Here is a 16,847-nt window from a genome sequence, read left to right on the forward strand (position 1 = left end):
GTGCTTTCCTGCACTCTGACATTGTCTGCCTCCACGCATTCGTCTGTGCTTTGTCAGTGTGGGAGGACAGCTCAGAGAACATTTCATCACGCGTGTGTGCCTTCTAATCTTCACTAGCCTCTGGGAAGGAGAAGATCCTGTGATCCTTGAAACACATGCAGCTGGTGGAGAAAAAAAAAGAGAGACTGGTATTTAAAAAGACACATTTTCTAGAACAACGGCTACACTCTTTCACGGTAAACCTTGTTGTGAACATTACATACACAGCACATGTGCTTTCGTTCCAAGGTCGCATTTTGCCTCCCCCCACCACATGGCTAGCCCCTCACCCGTCCTTGTGGCTAACAGCAGGGAATCATAGTATCATAGAATATCAGGGTTGGAAGGGACCTCAGGAGGTCATCTAGTCCAACCCCCTGCTCAAAGCAGGACCAATCCCCAATTAAATCATCCCAGCCAGGGCTTTGTCAAGCCTGACCTTAAAAACTTCTAAGGAAGGAGATTCTACCACCTCCCTAGGTAACGCATTACAGTGTTTCACCACCCTCCTAGTGAAAAAGTTTTTCCTACTATCCAACTTAAACCTCCCCCACTGCAACTTGAGACCATTACTCCTTGTCCTGTCATCTTCTACCATTGAGAACTATCCTCTTTGGGACCACCTCTCAGGTAGTTGAAAGCAGCTATCAAATCCCCCTTCATTCTTCTCTTCTGCAGACTAAACAATCCCAGTTCCCTCAGCCTCTCCTCATAAGTCATGTGTTCCAGACCCCTAATCATTTCTGTTCAGCCATAGGCAAACAGCCCAGCAGGAACGGGCATCTCTGAATGTCCCCTTAAGAAAAGCACCCTATTTCAACCAGGTGACCATGAATGATATCACTCTCCTGAGGATAACACAGAGAGATAAAGAACGGATGTTGTTTGAATGCCAGCAAACATACACTACAATGCTTTGTTCTACAATGATTCCCAAGTATGTGCTACTGGCCTGGTGTGGTAAAGTGTCCTACTATGGTGGATGGAATAAGGCTGCCCTCCCCAGAAACCTTTTGCAAAGGCTTTGGGAGTACATCCAGGAGAGCTGCAAATGCCAGGGTAAATTAATCATTAAACATGCTTGCTTTTAAACCATGTACAGTATTTTAAAAGGTACACTCACCAGAGGTCCCTTCTCCGCCTGGTGGGTCCGGGAGGCAGCCTTGGGTGGGTTCGGGGGGTACTGGCTCCAGGTCCAGGGTGAGAAACAGTTCCTGGCTGTTGCGAAAACTGGTTTCTCCGCTTGCTTGCTGTGAGCTATCTTCCTCATCCCCAAAACCTGCTTCTGTGTTGCCTCCATCTCCATTGAAGGAGTCAAACAACATGGCTGGGGTAGTGGTGGCTGAACCCCCTAAAATGGCATGCAGCTCATCATAGAAGCGGCATGTTTGGGGCTATGACCCAGAGCGGCCGTTTGCCTCTCTGGTTTTCTGGTAGGCTTGCCTCAGCTCCTTAAGTTTCACACGGCATTGCTTCGGATCCCTGTTATGGCCTCTGTCCTTCATGCCCTGGGAGATTTTGACAAATGTTTTGGCATTTTGAAAACTGGAACGGAGTTCTGATAGCATGGATTCCTCTCCCCATACAGCGATCAGATCCCGTACCTCCCGTTTGGTCCATGCTGGAGCTCTTTTGTGATTCTGGGACTCCATCATGGTCACCTCTGCTGATGAGCTCTGGCCAGCGTGGCAAGCTGCAGGTGACCATGCAAATAGGAAATTGAAATTCAAAAGTTTGCGGGCCTTTTCCTGTCTACCTGGCCAGTGCATCTGAGTTGAGAGTGCTGTCCAGAGTGGTCACAATAGAGCACTCTGGGATAGCTCCCGGAGGCCAATACCATCTAATTGCATCCACAGTACCCCAAATTCAACCCGGCAAGGCCGATTTAAGCGCTAATCCCCTTGTCAGGGGTGGAGTAAGGAAATCGATTTTAAGAACCCTTTAAGTCGAAAAAAAGGGCTTCGTCGTGTGGACGGGTGCAGGGTTAAATAGATTTAATGCTGCTAAATTCTACCTCAACTCCTAGTGTAGACCAGGGCCAAGAGGCGGTAGCTATGTCAGCAGAAGACGCCTTCCCATTGATGCAATGCTATCTACAGCAGGGGGATGGGTGGGTGTTGGTATAACTATGTAGTTCAGGGGTGTGGATTTTCCATACGGCTGAGCAACAGTTATACTGACATACGTTCCTAGTGTAGACCAAGCCTCAAACTTCTGTCGAGCTGCCCTCAGTTATTGGAGGGTTCATAAGAGAACCTAAAGAATTTGCTGAGGCCTGAAACTTTGAAAACTGACCATAGTGGTAATGCACAGCCTCCATTTCAAGAATTTCTTCAAATACACATAGTAGTTATCCCATATAGGCCCTGTTGGACAGTGTAGTTAAAATGCATTCCCTCTGCCAACCCCTGGTCTTTCTAGAGATACAAAAAGAAAAGGAGTACTTGTGGCACCTTAGAGACTAACAAATTTATTAAAGCATAAGCTGTCATGAGCTACAGCTCACTTAATTGGATGCATTCAGTGGAAAATACAGTGGGGAGATTTATATACACAGAGAACATGAAACAATGGGTGTTACCATACACACTGTAACAAGAGACACAGTTACAGCAATATAAAAGTGCTTATAGCAGCATAGCTTGTTCCCGTAAAAGAAGGGGAACAGCCATAATGGTATAAGTCAGCTTTATACCAGTATAAGTCTGTCCATACTAGTTGCTTGTGTACACCACCTCGCAGTTTGGACTACAGGCATGTGAACAGCAATATGCATCAAAGTTTTGTGCTGTAATTCCCCTGTGTGGCTGCTGCAGGCATGAACTAAAATGCTCCAAGTTCATGTTAACCTAATCCTCTTCAAACAGGGCTACTAGGTACCTTAGGGTATGTCTACACTACAGAATAAGGTCGAATTTATAGAAGTCATTTTTTTAGAAATCGGTTTTATATATTCGAGTGTGTGTGTCCCCACAGAAAATGCTCTAAGTGCATTAAGTGCATTAACTCGGCGGAGCGCTTCCACAGTACGGAGGCTAGAGTCGACTTCCGGAGCGTTGCACTGTGGGTAGCTTTCCCACAGTTCCCGCAGTCTCCGCTGCCCATTGGAATTCTGGGTTGAGATCCCAATGCCTGATGGGGCTAAAACATTGTCGCGGGTGGTTCTGGGTACATATCGTCAGGCCCCCGTTCCCTCCCTCCCTCCGTGAAAGCAAGGGCAGACAATCATTTCGCGCCTTTTTTCCTGAGTTACCTGTGCAGACGCCATACCACGGCAAGCATGGAGCCCGCTCAGGTAACCGTCACCCTATGTCTCCTGGGTGCTGGCAGACGCGGTACGGCTTTGCTGCACAGTAGCAGCAACCCATTGCCTTCTGGCAGCAGACGGTGCAATACGACTGGTAGTCATCCTCGCCGTGTCCGAGGTGCTCCTGGCCACGTTGGCTGGGAGCGCCTGGGCAGACATGGGCGCAGGGACTAAATTTGGAGTGACTTGACCAGGTCATTCTCTTTAGTCCTGCAGTCAGTCCTATTGAACCGTCTTATGGTGAGCGGGCAGGCGATACAGACTGCTAGCAGTCGTACTGTACCATCTTCTGCCAGGCAGGCAAGAGATGAGGATTGCTAGTAGTCGTATTGTACCATCTTCTGCCTGGCAGGCAAGAGATGAGGATGGCTAGCAGTCGTACTGTACCATCTTCTGCCGAGCAGCCATGAGATGTGGATGGCATGCAGTCCTTCTGCACCGTCTGCTGCCAGCCAAAGATGTAAAAGATAGATGGAGTGGGTCAAAACAAGAAATAGACCAGATTTGTTTTGTACTCATTTGCCTCCTCCCCTGTCTAGGGGACTCATTCCTCTAGGTCACACTGCAGTCACTCACAGAGAAGGTGCAGCGAGGTAAATCTAGCCATGTATCAATCAGAGACCAGGCTAACCTCCTTGTTCCAATAAGAACGATAACTTAGGTGCACCATTTCTTATTGGAACCCTCCATGAAGTCCTGCCTGAAATACTCCTTGATGTACAGACACCCCCTTTATTGATTTTAGCTCCCTGAAGCCAACCCTGTAAGCCGTGTCGTCAGTCGCCCCTCCCACCGTCAGAGCAATGGCAGACAATCGTTCCGCGCCTTTTTTCTGTGCGGACGTCATACCAAGGCAAGCATGGAGGCCGCTCAGCTCACTTTGGCAATTAGGAGCACATTAAACACCACACGCATTATCCAGCAGTATATGCAGCACCAGAACCTGGCAAAGCGATACCGGGCGAGGAGGCGATGTCAGCGCGGTCACGTGAGTGATCAGGACATGGACACAGATTTCTCTGAAAGCATGGGCCCTGCCAATGCATGCATCATGGTGCTAATGGGGCAGGTTCATGCTGTGGAACGCCGATTCTGGGCTCGGGAAACAAGCACAGACTGGTGGGACCGCATAGTGTTGCAGGTCTGGGACGATTCCCAGTGGCTGCGAAACTTTCGCATGCGTAAGGGCACTTTCATGGAACTTTGTGACCTACTTTCCCCTGCCCTGAGGCGCATGAATACCAAGATGAGAGCAGCCCTCACAGTTGAGAAGCGAGTGGCGATAGCCCTGTGGAAGCTTGCAACGCCAGACACCTACCGGTCAGTTGGGAATCAATTTGGAGTGGGCAAATCTACTGTGGGGGCTGCTGTGATGCAAGTAGCCCACGCAATCAAAGATCTGCTGATATCAAGGGTAGTGACCCTGGGAAATGTGCAGGTCATAGTGGATGGCTTTGCTGCAATGGGATTCCCTAACTGTGGTGGGGCTATAGATGGAACCCATATCCCTATCTTGGCACCGGAGCACCAAGCCGCCGAGTACATAAACCGCAAGGGGTACTTTTCAATAGTGCTGCAAGCTCTGGTGGATCACAAGGGACGTTTCACCAACATCAACGTGGGATGGCCGGGAAAGGTGCATGATGCTCGCATCTTCAGGAACTCTGGTCTGTTTCAAAAGCTGCAGGAAGGGACTTTATTCCCAGACCAGAAAATAACTGTTGGGGATGTTGAAATGCCTATATGTATCCTTGGGGACCCAGCCTACCCCTTAATGCCATGGCTCATGAAGCCGTACACAGGCAGCCTGGACAGTAGTCAGGAGCTGTTCAACTACAGGCTGAGCAAGTGCAGAATGGTGGTAGAATGTGCATTTGGACATTTAAAAGCGCGCTGGCGCAATTTACTGACTCGCTTAGACCTCAGCGAAACCAATATTCCCACTGTTATTACTGCTTGCTGTGTGCTCCACAATATCTGTGAGAGTAAGGGGGAGACATTTATGGCGGGGTGGGAGGTTGAGGCAAATCGCCTGGCTGCTGGTTACGCGCAGCCAGACACCAGGGCGGTTAGAAGAGCACAGGAGGGCGCGGTACGCATCAGAGAAGCTTTGAAAACCAGTTTCATGACTGGCCAGGCTACGGTGTGAAAGTTCTGTTTGTTTCTCCTTGATGAAACCCCCCGCCCCTTGGTTCACTCTACTTCCCTGTAAGCTAACCACCCGCCCCTCCTCCCTTCAATCACCGCTTGCAGAGGCAATAAAGTCATTGTTGCTTCACATTCATGCATTCTTTATTCATTCATCACACAAATAGGGGGATGACTACCAAGGTAGCCCAGGAGGGGTGGTGGAGGAGGGAAGGAATATGCCACACAGCACTTTAAGCACAGCACTTTAAAAGTTCACAACTTTAAAATTTATTGAATGACAGCCTTCTTTTTTTTGGGCAATCCTCTGTGGTGGAGTGGCTGGGTGGCCGGAGGCCCCCCCACCGCGTTCTTGGGCGTCTGGGTGTGGAGGCTATGGAACTTGGGGAGGAGGGCGGTTGGTTACAGAGGGGCAGCAGTGGCAGTCTGTGCTCCAGCTGCCTTTGCTGCAGCTCAACCATACACTGGAGCATACTGGTTTGGTCCTGCAGCAGCCTCAGCATTGAATCCTGCCTCCTCTCATCACGCTGCCGCCACATTTGAGCTTCAGCCCTGTCTTCAGCCCGCCACTTACTCTCTTCAGCCCGCCACCTCTCCTCCCGGTCATTTTGTGCTTTCCTGCACTCTGACATTATTTGCCTCCACGCATTCGTCTGTGCTCTGTCAGTGTGGGAGGACAGCATGAGCTCGGAGAACATTTCATCGCGAGTGCGTTTTTTTTTCTTTCTAAGCTTCACTAGCCTCTGGGAAGGAGAAGATCCTGTGATCATTGAAACACATGCAGCTGGTGGAGAAAAAAAAAGGGACAGCGGTATTTTTATAAATTTTATAAATGCAAATTAAAAATTGCAAGGAGTGTACAATTATAAAATTCTATTTGGGAGTCCCATTATTCAGAGGTATTGGGATTTGGTAATGAGTCACACACACAACTTTTCACTGTGGGGCTGGCTGAGAGACATGTAGAGGACAGCTCTTGTAATTTTTAAATTATTCATTCTGTTTCCTTTGACAGATTTTAACAATGATGATTACATATGCAAATCAGACTTGGAGAAAACTGTTAACAAACTGACCCGAAATGAACTTACCCCAGAGGAGGTTTCTCTTGTATGTGACAAGGTGATTGATGAAGCTGATCAAGACAATGATGGCAAACTCTCTGTGGAAGATTTTCAGCACATGATAGTACGAGCTCCTGATTTCCTCAGGTAACAGCAGCCTTGTTATACATATGGAAATCCTCCTTACTTTCTATCAGAGGCCCTTTACAAGCACATGGTTTACAAGCACTTGCAGATTAAAAACTTCCCTAACAGTCAGTGCCACTATTCCCAACCTTAACCATTCAAAAGACATGAGTCAACCCTCATCTCCCCAAATTAACAAGATTAAAAAATGATTTGGGTTCTTATTTCTCTTTTGTTTATTGAACTTCAGACCATATTTTCCAACTTTTCTCCACACCCAGGAGTGCTAGAAACCTGCTTTAAAAATATATATATATATATATATATATATAGCTGAGATTCTCACATAATCTCATGACTCCAAGAGATGGGATTTACAAAATACTGAGAGACTCATGATAGATTTGGAAGAGTTGGCAACACTGCAATGGAAACAGTCTTTTAAAATTAAAGAATTTTTAATTAAATCATAAGATTCTTCAAAACTTCAGCATTTTAAATTCTTATCCCCAAACCAGAAAATAAAATTAAGTGTACCCAAGTTAAGGATGACTGGATCTCTGTCACACACTACACTGAATTACCGTTCATAAATACTACTATTCAGCATACACTCAATTATACTTTTCTCTCCAGACTCAGTTTCTGACTTCTGTCTTATCCTATGAAGTGTTTCAAATTGTGCAGTTACACAAAAAGACCAGGTACCAAAAAATGTGTCTATGAAACAATCACCGACTTGCAACACAGTCCTAGCATTTGGCTTTCAGCTGTTAGTTTATTCAGCCTTAGAAAAGTGCTTTTAGATCTACAGATGAAAAGCCGCACATAAGTGATTTGATTTTTTTTTTTTTTTTTTTGTAAATAGTACATTTCACATTCGAATCTGAATCTGGTGAAAGAGAGAGAAAGACAAGAACTGCGTCTTGAGTCTTCAATATGTCATTACCATCAGCTTTCAGAATTATTTTGCTTGGGGTTCTGTTCATATGAGAGAGAGAGAGGACCAAAGAAGGATTTTCAGACACTGAAGAGCAAGTCTTGTTTTGTCTCGTTTAAATCTTTAGAAGATACAAAGGGAAATCCTGATGAATTGTAATTTAGCAGAAGTGGTTTTTTTGCCAATAAAATATTTTAAAAAGTCTTGTTTTGATTTACAGCCTGAGCAGATCTGATCTGTAATGCAGTAATGGAGAATACATGTAGCATAACATGCTGTCATTTTCAGAATAAACTATTTTTGTAGTTCAGAGAGAGCCAGGCCCTAAAAGAACTTACAAAAAATATACAGCTTTCCAACAATGTGTTAGGCAAATACAGTATCCTACCTGGTACATTACTATCAAGTCTTTATCTGACTACTTCACTTTAAAAGCCATCCTTTAGCTTTTTCTAGTGCTAGAGAAATCCTCCAAGATCAAGTGGAATTGATCCACAGATGCCTCTAAAGATTAATGCTTTAAGATGTTACAAAAATATATATATTGGACATGAATTTGCATCTTTTATTGTATCTAAACGTAAATTCAATCTTAATCAATGATCCTCCTTAAATATCCTAGTATATTCTTCCTAATCCATTATAGATTGTTCTGTTTTACAGATTGTTTTCCATCAGTTTAGATGTTTTCTCCATGTATGTTTTGTTTCCGTGTTGTAAATACAAAAAGCTTTAAATGAGAACTTGAATTTGATAGTCTAATTACAGATATTAAATCTATTTTACTTATTAGATCTATTTGACTCAGACTTAATTTCTTCTGTAACTGAAGCATAAAGTCCATTCAAACAGCAGCTAGGACGATCAGTTTGTGTTGAAGAAGGTTCTTTGTCACGAATGTTGAAGGATCATTTGGGTGCCACTGTCCTGGGTTGGAGTGGGGGAGCTTCCTGGTCTGCTGGAAGATTCAGTTGCATTGTTCTGTTTCCCGGAATAGTTTGCTGTGTTAGTGTGAACCCTGAAATGCAGCCACTGGTTTCAGTCAGATTCTCAGGGAGCATAGCCACTAAGAGATTTGCACAACTCATATCATTATTTAAAATAACTATGAAGAATTGTTTTCTCACACAATCAGTATTTTAATCACTCTCCTGAAAAGAAAAAAACAGACAGTGTGTAAGGCTATAAACAGGACCTTGTGTGCTCTGTGACCTGCAGTATATGTCAAGGAACCTGAGCCTGGAATCTGCAGTGTTCTAGTGCAGCAGACTGAAAATTTTGTCTTTGCTTCAGATATATGTAAAATTGGATATTTTTTACTGAATTATATGTGAAAATGAGTAATCAATTGGAACAACCTTCCTTGTGTTATTTAATTTGGTATTAAATTTAGTTAATTTAAAAATGCAAGGACAGGATAAATTTTTGATGTGCTGCAAAATTTTATATTGAAAATGCTTAATTGCTTCGCAGAAGTTGTCAGGAGTGAAGCTGGAGGTTTTGGGAGCTGGTTAGGGGACAGGTGGGGAATTATGGGAAGTTGTTTAGGGCTGTGGGATAAGCATGTTTGCTACATGTTTCTGTTAAAGTGGCCAATTAAATATTTTTTAAAATTGACAAATTATAATTTTTAGATTTTGATAAACATTGCTGAGATGAATGGGGCCGTTCACATCCAACCTTAGAGCTATGGTTCAGCCTGTCCGCAGACTCAGGCAAACATCACTGCATTTATTACAATTGCTTCCTCCCCCACCCCCCTTCAATTAAGAGAGATTCTGGAGCACAATTCCATGGCAAATTCCACTGCTACAGCATCACTGAATACTGGGGACCCTGAATATAAATAATGGCTCAAGTTAACATTAGAAAATGAAAGCAGAGATGCAGCCTGGATTGCCAAGCACAACATAGTAGCTCATTTTCTCATTAATAAAACAACTTAAAAAGCCTGTCTGAGGGATCGGGGAGGGGAATTCCTGGCCCTGCACCTCTTTTCAAGCTCTATTTCTGTATTTATCTATTCTTTCTACTGCAGGTCTGCAGTTTCTCAGCACTCAACAGCCCACCTGCATATCACTTAAGTGGAGCAGTTTCCGGAGAGGCTGACTCAGAACAAGGTTATCTAGCGGATTTGGGGCAAAAATTGGGGATTGGTTCTGCTTTGAGCAGGGGGTTGGACTAGATGACCTCCTGAGGTCCCTTCCAATCCTGATATTCTATGATTCTAGGATTTTAATAAGCAGCAACCACACATTAGTAGCACCACCTATATCACCCAGCAAGTGGCACTGTAGGATTACTGAAAGCCTCAACAACATCATTTCTTCCCTGTGTTCATAGACCCAGAAGCAGTTTATATTGTTTCTGCACCACAAGTAAAATGCAGTTACAATACTTTACTCTAGGGTAAGAAAAAAAGATGATGCACATTCCGACTTGACTTACCTATCCACATGGTTGGATTAACAGTTCATTGTAAGGTCTGATAGAATTATGTTTATGAAAGTACATCAAGTCTTCCAATGTCTTATATTTTGTAATCTTTCCTGAAATAATGAACCATCCATTATTTAACTCCTCAGTCATGAAGTGCGGACAGGGCACTAGAAGAAAATGGATAAAGATACTATCATCACTGAATAGAGTTTTTGATTTGGTACATTAGAGCCCAGGAGAACAGATTTCACTTTAATAAGGAGATTTTCATTGTAATCATGGTCCCATTTTCCCCATAAAAAGTCCCGATTTTTGCAGCTGAGCCCCCTGGCCACTCTGCATTACATTGGCTTTGTGAAGTTAACTGCCTGTTTTGAGTTCTATACAAATTGGGAAAAAAAATTGTAGAAGGTCGTTACTTGACGGTGTCTGTTATGCAAATTATTAAACTACTTCTTATACATAAAAAATTTCCCCAAATGATTTTGTTGGGCTGTCCACAGCTCCTAGAGTCACTGGTTTGTCTGCCATCTTTAAAAGGGGACCAGCAGAGGAAAAATTGGGCTTGAGCTTTTTACTGGTTTATGGCGATTTATAAAATTGTGAAAGGAACAAATATCTACATGCCCATTTCCCAGGCTCCAGGGCCATGCAGCAATTACTGAAAACAGAAGACATACAAAGCAGGGCTGAAGGAGGTCTTGTGGTTATGGTGTATGGTTAGACTGACAGTCATGGGATCTGCTTCCATTCCTGGCTCTACTATAGATTTCCTGGGTTGTTGTGGGCAAATCTCTCTATTCCTGTACTTCAGTTCCTCATTTGTAAAACAGGGATACCACTTCTCCAGCTAGGGTGACCAGATGTCCCATTTTTATAGGGAGAGTCCAATTTTTTGGGATTTTTTCTTATATAGGAGCCTATTACCCCCCATCCCCTGTCCCACTTTTTCACAGTTGCTATCTGGTCACCCTGTTCCCAGCTCACACTAGTGATGTGAGGATAAGTCCATTAATACTTATGAAGTGTTCATACAACAGAGAGGGGGAGGGATAGCTCAGTGGTTTGAGTATTGGCTTGCTAAACTGAGGGTTGTGAGTTCAATCCTTGAGGGGACCATTAAAGATCTGGGGCAAAAATTGGGGATTGGTCCTGCTTTGAGCAGGGGGTTGGACTAGATGGCCTCCTGATGTCCCTTCTAACTCTGATATTCTATGACAGAGATATGGAAAGTTTTTTTTGGCTTGTTTTTTACCTCCAGAACATCAAATGTTGTCTGCAACATTTTTAACCAGAGGACTGTTGATAAATTAAACTCCTCTTCCAGTTCTTTTTTTAGCCTCAGCTGAAGGGGTGAGGGTGATAGAAGCTTGAGCTCCCCCCCGCAGCATGTATCAAGTTTGAATTAAATTGGTATTAAAATAGTGACTAAAAAATCCCTCCCCTACTCAACTGTTATATTTTCATTCTCTTGTGCTATTATATTGGCATTGGTTCCTCCCAGCTGCATATAGACTCTTCCAGCAGAACAGGGAAGAAGAGACCTGATATTTCTAATGTTAATTTTTTTTTTTAAAGGAAAAAAAAATTGAAATTTAAATAAAACCTTTCAGATCTATTTTATATGTCATAAAGAAAGGAGGGTCCCAAATATATGATTTCCTGTTGCAGGTCACCATAAATATTTTTCTAAAACAACCAAAATACTTAAATATGAAAAATAGTAGCTGAGCAGACAGTAAAAACTGTATTTTAAAAAAAAACATTTGTTATGCTAAATCAATAGGTTATTAGGCTCAGACAAAAAAAGAAAAATCCTATTCTATTCAGGTTCTTATACCACACCCACCACTATGATATCTGAATGCTTGAAAGATAGCCTATAAATCTGCTCCTCTTCTCCCTCCAGCAGCTAAGGTGGTAGTCTGTTAGAAGCAGAAATCATATTTACAAACTGACTGTGTAGTCAGAACTACAACAACCCTATAGCTAGTGAGAGAGACACTGGCAACAAGCTGGATGGAGAATATCTGCAAGATGTCATCAGAGACAACAAGTTTTGACAGCTTAAGCCATGCTGAAAAGGTTACTGCAAGGCGCTGCAAAAGCAATATATGACCAAATACTCCTGGGTATCCAGACTTTTGCTAATCAGTCTCAGCTATCTGGAATTATTTCAATAAAATGTTGGCTAAGAAGCCCCCTTTTATGAGGGACCATGACCAATATGACTTTCACTAACTCATATGAGGAAACATCCCAGAGGTTTATCCTGCAGTAAATCCTCAGCAGCTCTGTAATGAAATATTAAAAGATTGGAACATGTTTCTGTTTGACCATTTTAAATTACTCAGACTGTAAAAGAAGACAGGACTTGTATTAATTCTTTGTCTGACATGTTTTGAATGCTTATGAAGGTTTTCAAGGTTTCATTGAATTAGGAATGAGTTTTGTAAGAACCAAACTTTTGAATTTGGTTCAAATTTGCAGTTTGAGTTTTGACTTCACAATAGTTCTCTAAAGTAATTTAAGGAATCAGATGTAACACATTTATAAGAGTGACCTATCACTATATCCTGAGTCAGTGCACATTACTGTACTGTGACTCTCCAGGTATCTTCTTGGTTTTCACTAGTCAGTTAAATCAGTTATTTCAGTATTGAGATGAGAACTTTCTGTACAACAAAGGGCAAAGACAACAGACAGAACTCACACCAACTTCTGTGGAGCCAGGATTTCATCTACTTAGCAGCTGTGGATTACCATGGTGTAATATAGATACCAGAATGGATTACCTCATGGACAATGATCATGGGGATGTGTTTAGCAGTGCTAGACTTACAACCATTTTAATACAGGGTCAGACTGTGACCCAGCCTTACATAGCCATGCTAGAGAGTAAGTAGTAGCAAGACCTCTCTCTCACACGTTTTCATACACCTCCTCCTCCCACAGCTCTCCTGTATGACGTTAGTGTTCCCACATCATGGCATGGACCCTGGTGCTCCCTGAAAGCAAGTGGGCATGGAGAGAGGTAAAAGAATGGGTAAATATTTGGCTTTGCCCTTCCCAACACATGCACCAGCCAGCAATGTTGAGCCAGTGCGGGAAGGGAAGTAAGTTTTACCACATAAGAGCTGCAATAAGGTGCTGCTTCCAGGCTTCTCCAGAATAGTCCAGAGTGCACAACCTCTAATGGAGGAATTGAGTCTAAAAGCTCAATCTAGTCTATTCTGCCACCAATTCCATGGCTGGTCAGAGCACTGAGGAGAGCAGGGAATTCATTTCCCCCCCAGTACATGATTGCTAATATATGGGTATCCCAGGTTCTCTCTCTCTCTTCTGGTTTACATTAAGGCACCACTAAATCCCTGAATCAGAAGAACATTTTATCATGTGCTTAAAGTTACACTTGTGCTTCTGTGGCTTTTCTGAACCAAGGCCTAACTGGGTAGCATGTTTGTCATGATTTCCCAAGAACTCAGTCATATCTGCTGATATGTACAGTTTTGTTAATACTGCACATTCTAGTATCTCTGCAAAATGAAAAAAAAAACTATATGTAAAAGACTTCTGTGCTTGGTCGTAACTTAATCTTCTGTTTTGTTGACTGGGGCAGCGCATTAAGGAATAGTCTAATCCTAGTCAATCATAAAGGGATTTATGTTGTACAAATGAAGCTTACAGAATAAAATCCTGTATCATGACCACAAACTGCATTAAGAACTAATGATCAAACTGGGGAACTATTCCTTTTTAACCTCCCAACATTTAAAACTGACCAAAGCAAACTATTATTTATTAATTTGAATAATTAGTTAAAAACCTTCATGGCAGTCTTGTTCAAACAAACTTGGTCCCATTTTTAACAACTGAGAAGCAGGTTTCATAGTAGGAATGCTGATTATTCTCCTACTATTATACTGAAATATCCTAGTTCAACAATTCTCACTTTCTGGGGATGACTCTGAGGAACCATGAGAGCACACCAGGGTGTACAAACCAATCTGCTTGAGTTTCCATAAGCCATCTTAAGGTAGAGGATGACTCCAGCACCTGCATTTCTTTTCAGTTTTTCTTTTCCTCCTGGCAGGAAAAAAAAATTGTTAATCAAAACAGAAAACTCAGATTTTAAGAAATATTTAAATGTTGCTCTGCTCAGCATTGCAACACCTAACTGACTTAGGAGTCCAAGTCTCATTTTAAAAAGTGACACAGGCTTTGGGACTTGCACATTGTAACACTGAGTGTCAAACAAATACTGATCTCAGAAAAAGATTGGTAAACTGCAGCATTTGAATTTACCATGAGAATTCGCCTTGGTGAAATATTTGTTTAAGAATTCCAGGGAGTAGATTTCAGAATACTGAAGGAAGTAAATTTGAATAAAAAGTAATTGTGCTGCCTGTTTTGTATCCAAGTAAACAAACCAGAATACAATGAGGTGATCTCAAAATTATAAAGTCCAGTAGACAAAAGACAGGATATGTTTTATTGTATCAACAAATAAAGACATGAAATGCAAGTTTTGGAGAGGGTAAAAGTAGATGGAGTACCTTATTCAGGTGCTGATCTACATTAACCGAACATCCACCAATTAAATATTAATTCAAGTGACTTTGGGCTGAAGTTATTTCATGGTCAAGGCATTAATGAGGTCAATTATAACTGTTGACATCTGACAGACAATTAAAAGGTCTTTTTAACTAGTATGGGAAAGCACAAATGCTTCTCACCTTCAGATGTTCCTGCTGAATCAGAATATTTAATTCAGGACACTGAGCAGCATGAGAATTCATGACAAAGGAACATGATAATGAACTAAGGTTTAGTGAATCAGATACTGCTATTAGCAGGTTCTATTTTACTTGCAGGTGTAACAAATGCTAACCATGAGTGCTGGAGAGAGAAGGTGGGTGAGGTATTATCTTTTATTGGACCAACTTCTGTTGGAGAGAGAGAGACAAGCTTTCGAGCCACACACAGCTGTTCAAATCTGGGAAAGGTACTCCAAGCGTCACAACTAAATGCAAGGTGGAACTGATTGTTTAGCATAAGTAGTTAGCACAAAAGTGCTTAAAGGGTCTCTCAGAACATGCTATGTTATGCTAAACAATCTGTTCCGCCTGGCATTTATGTGATACTTGAAGTATCTTTCCCAGAGCTCAAGAAGAGCTGTGTGTGGCTTGAAAGCTTGTCTTTCTCACCAGACAGAAGTTGGTCCAATAAAAGATATTACGTCTCCCACCTAGCCTCTCTAATATCCTGGGACTGACACAGCTACAACTACACCATACACTTACATACAAGAAACTTCCTGAAAAAGCACAAGATCAAATCCGCACAGACACACCCCTGGAACCCCGACCTGGGATATTCTATCTACTACCCAAGATCCATAAACCTGGAAATCCTGGGCGCCCCATCATCTCAGGCATTGGCACCCTGACAGCAGGATTGTCTGGCTATGTAGACTCCCTCCTCAGGCCCTACGCTACCAGCACTCCCAGCTACCTTCGAGACACCACTGACTTCCTGAGGAAACTTCAATCCATCGGTGATCTTCCTGATAACACCATCCTGGCCACTATGGATGTAGAAGCCCTCTACACCAACATTCCACACAAAGATGGACTACAAGCCATCAAGAACACTATCCCCGATAATGTCACGGCTAACCTGGTGGCTGAACTTTGTGACTTTGTCCTTACCCGTAACTACTTCACATTTGGGGACAATGTATACCTTCAGATCAGCGGCACTGCTATGGGTACCCGCATGGCCCCACAGTATGCCAACATTTTTATGGCTGATTTAGAACAACGCTTCCTCAGCTCTCGTCCCCTAAAGCCCCTACTCTACTTGCGCTATATTGATGACATCTTCATCATCTGGACCCATGGAAAAGAAGCCCTTGAGGAATTCCACCATGATTTCAACAATTTCCATCCCACCACCAACCTCAGCCTGGTCCAGTCCACACAAGAGATCCACTTCCTGGACACTACAGTGCTAATAAACAATGGTCACATAAACACCACCCTATACCGGAAACCTACTGACCGCTATTCCTACCTGCATGCCTCCAGCTTTCACCCTGACCACACCACACGATCCATCGTCTACAGCCAAGCTCTGCGATACAACCGCATTTGCTCCAACCCCTCAGACAGAGACAAACACCTACAAGATCTCTGTCAAGCTTTCTTACAACTACAATACCCACCTGCAGAAGTAAAGAAACAGACTGATAGAGCCAGAAGAGTTCCCAGAAGTTACCTACTACAGGACAGGCCTAACAAAGAAAATAACAGAACGCCACTAGCCGTCACCTTCAGCCCCCAACTAAAACCCCTCCAACGCATTATTAAGGATCTACAACCTATCCTAAAGGATGACCCAACACTCTCACAAATCTTGGGAGACAGGCCAGTCCTTGCCTACAGACAGCCCCGCAACCTGAAGCAAATACTCACCAACAACCACATACCACACAACAGAACCACTAACCCAGGAACTTATCCTTGCAACAAAGCCCGTTGCCAATTGTGCCCACATATCTATTCAGGGGACACCATCACAGGGCCTAATAACATCAGCCACACTATCAGAGGCTCGTTCACCTGCACATCCACCAATGTGATATATGCCATCATGTGCCAGCAATGCCCCTCTGCCATGTACATTGGTCAAACTGGACAGTCTCTACGTAAAAGAATAAATGGACACAAATCAGATGTCAAGAATTATAACATTCATAAACCAGTCGGAGAACACTTCACTC

The 16,847-nt window shown here is 43.0% G+C and overlaps 1 protein-coding gene and 1 long non-coding RNA gene across 6 annotated transcripts in view; one reads left to right on the forward strand and one right to left on the reverse strand.

Annotated features, from left to right (window-relative positions):
• The window catches only part of CIB3 (calcium and integrin binding family member 3), a 25,241-nt gene extending 16,908 nt beyond the window's left edge, over window positions 1-8,333 (forward strand). For all 5 annotated transcript variants that reach the window (XM_073324451.1, XM_073324455.1, XM_073324453.1 and 2 more), the window contains 2 exons: window positions 6,510-6,705; window positions 7,553-8,333. In XM_073324451.1, the coding sequence (XP_073180552.1) occupies window positions 6,510-6,705; window positions 7,553-7,574 (218 nt within the window). In that variant the 3' untranslated portion in view covers window positions 7,575-8,333. The remainder of the gene's footprint in view (window positions 1-6,509; window positions 6,706-7,552) is intronic.
• On the reverse strand, window positions 6,302-14,993 carry LOC140903326 (uncharacterized). The gene is made up of 3 exons (XR_012156221.1): window positions 14,016-14,993; window positions 10,073-10,230; window positions 6,302-8,775 (listed from the first exon to the last, which is right to left on the reverse strand). It is a non-coding gene; the product is annotated as an uncharacterized lncRNA (long non-coding RNA).
• Between the last annotated feature and the right edge of the window lie 1,854 nt (window positions 14,994-16,847).

This window comes from Lepidochelys kempii, chromosome 25, assembly GCF_965140265.1.
Source record: "Lepidochelys kempii isolate rLepKem1 chromosome 25, rLepKem1.hap2, whole genome shotgun sequence".
NCBI lineage: Eukaryota > Metazoa > Chordata > Testudines > Cheloniidae > Lepidochelys > Lepidochelys kempii.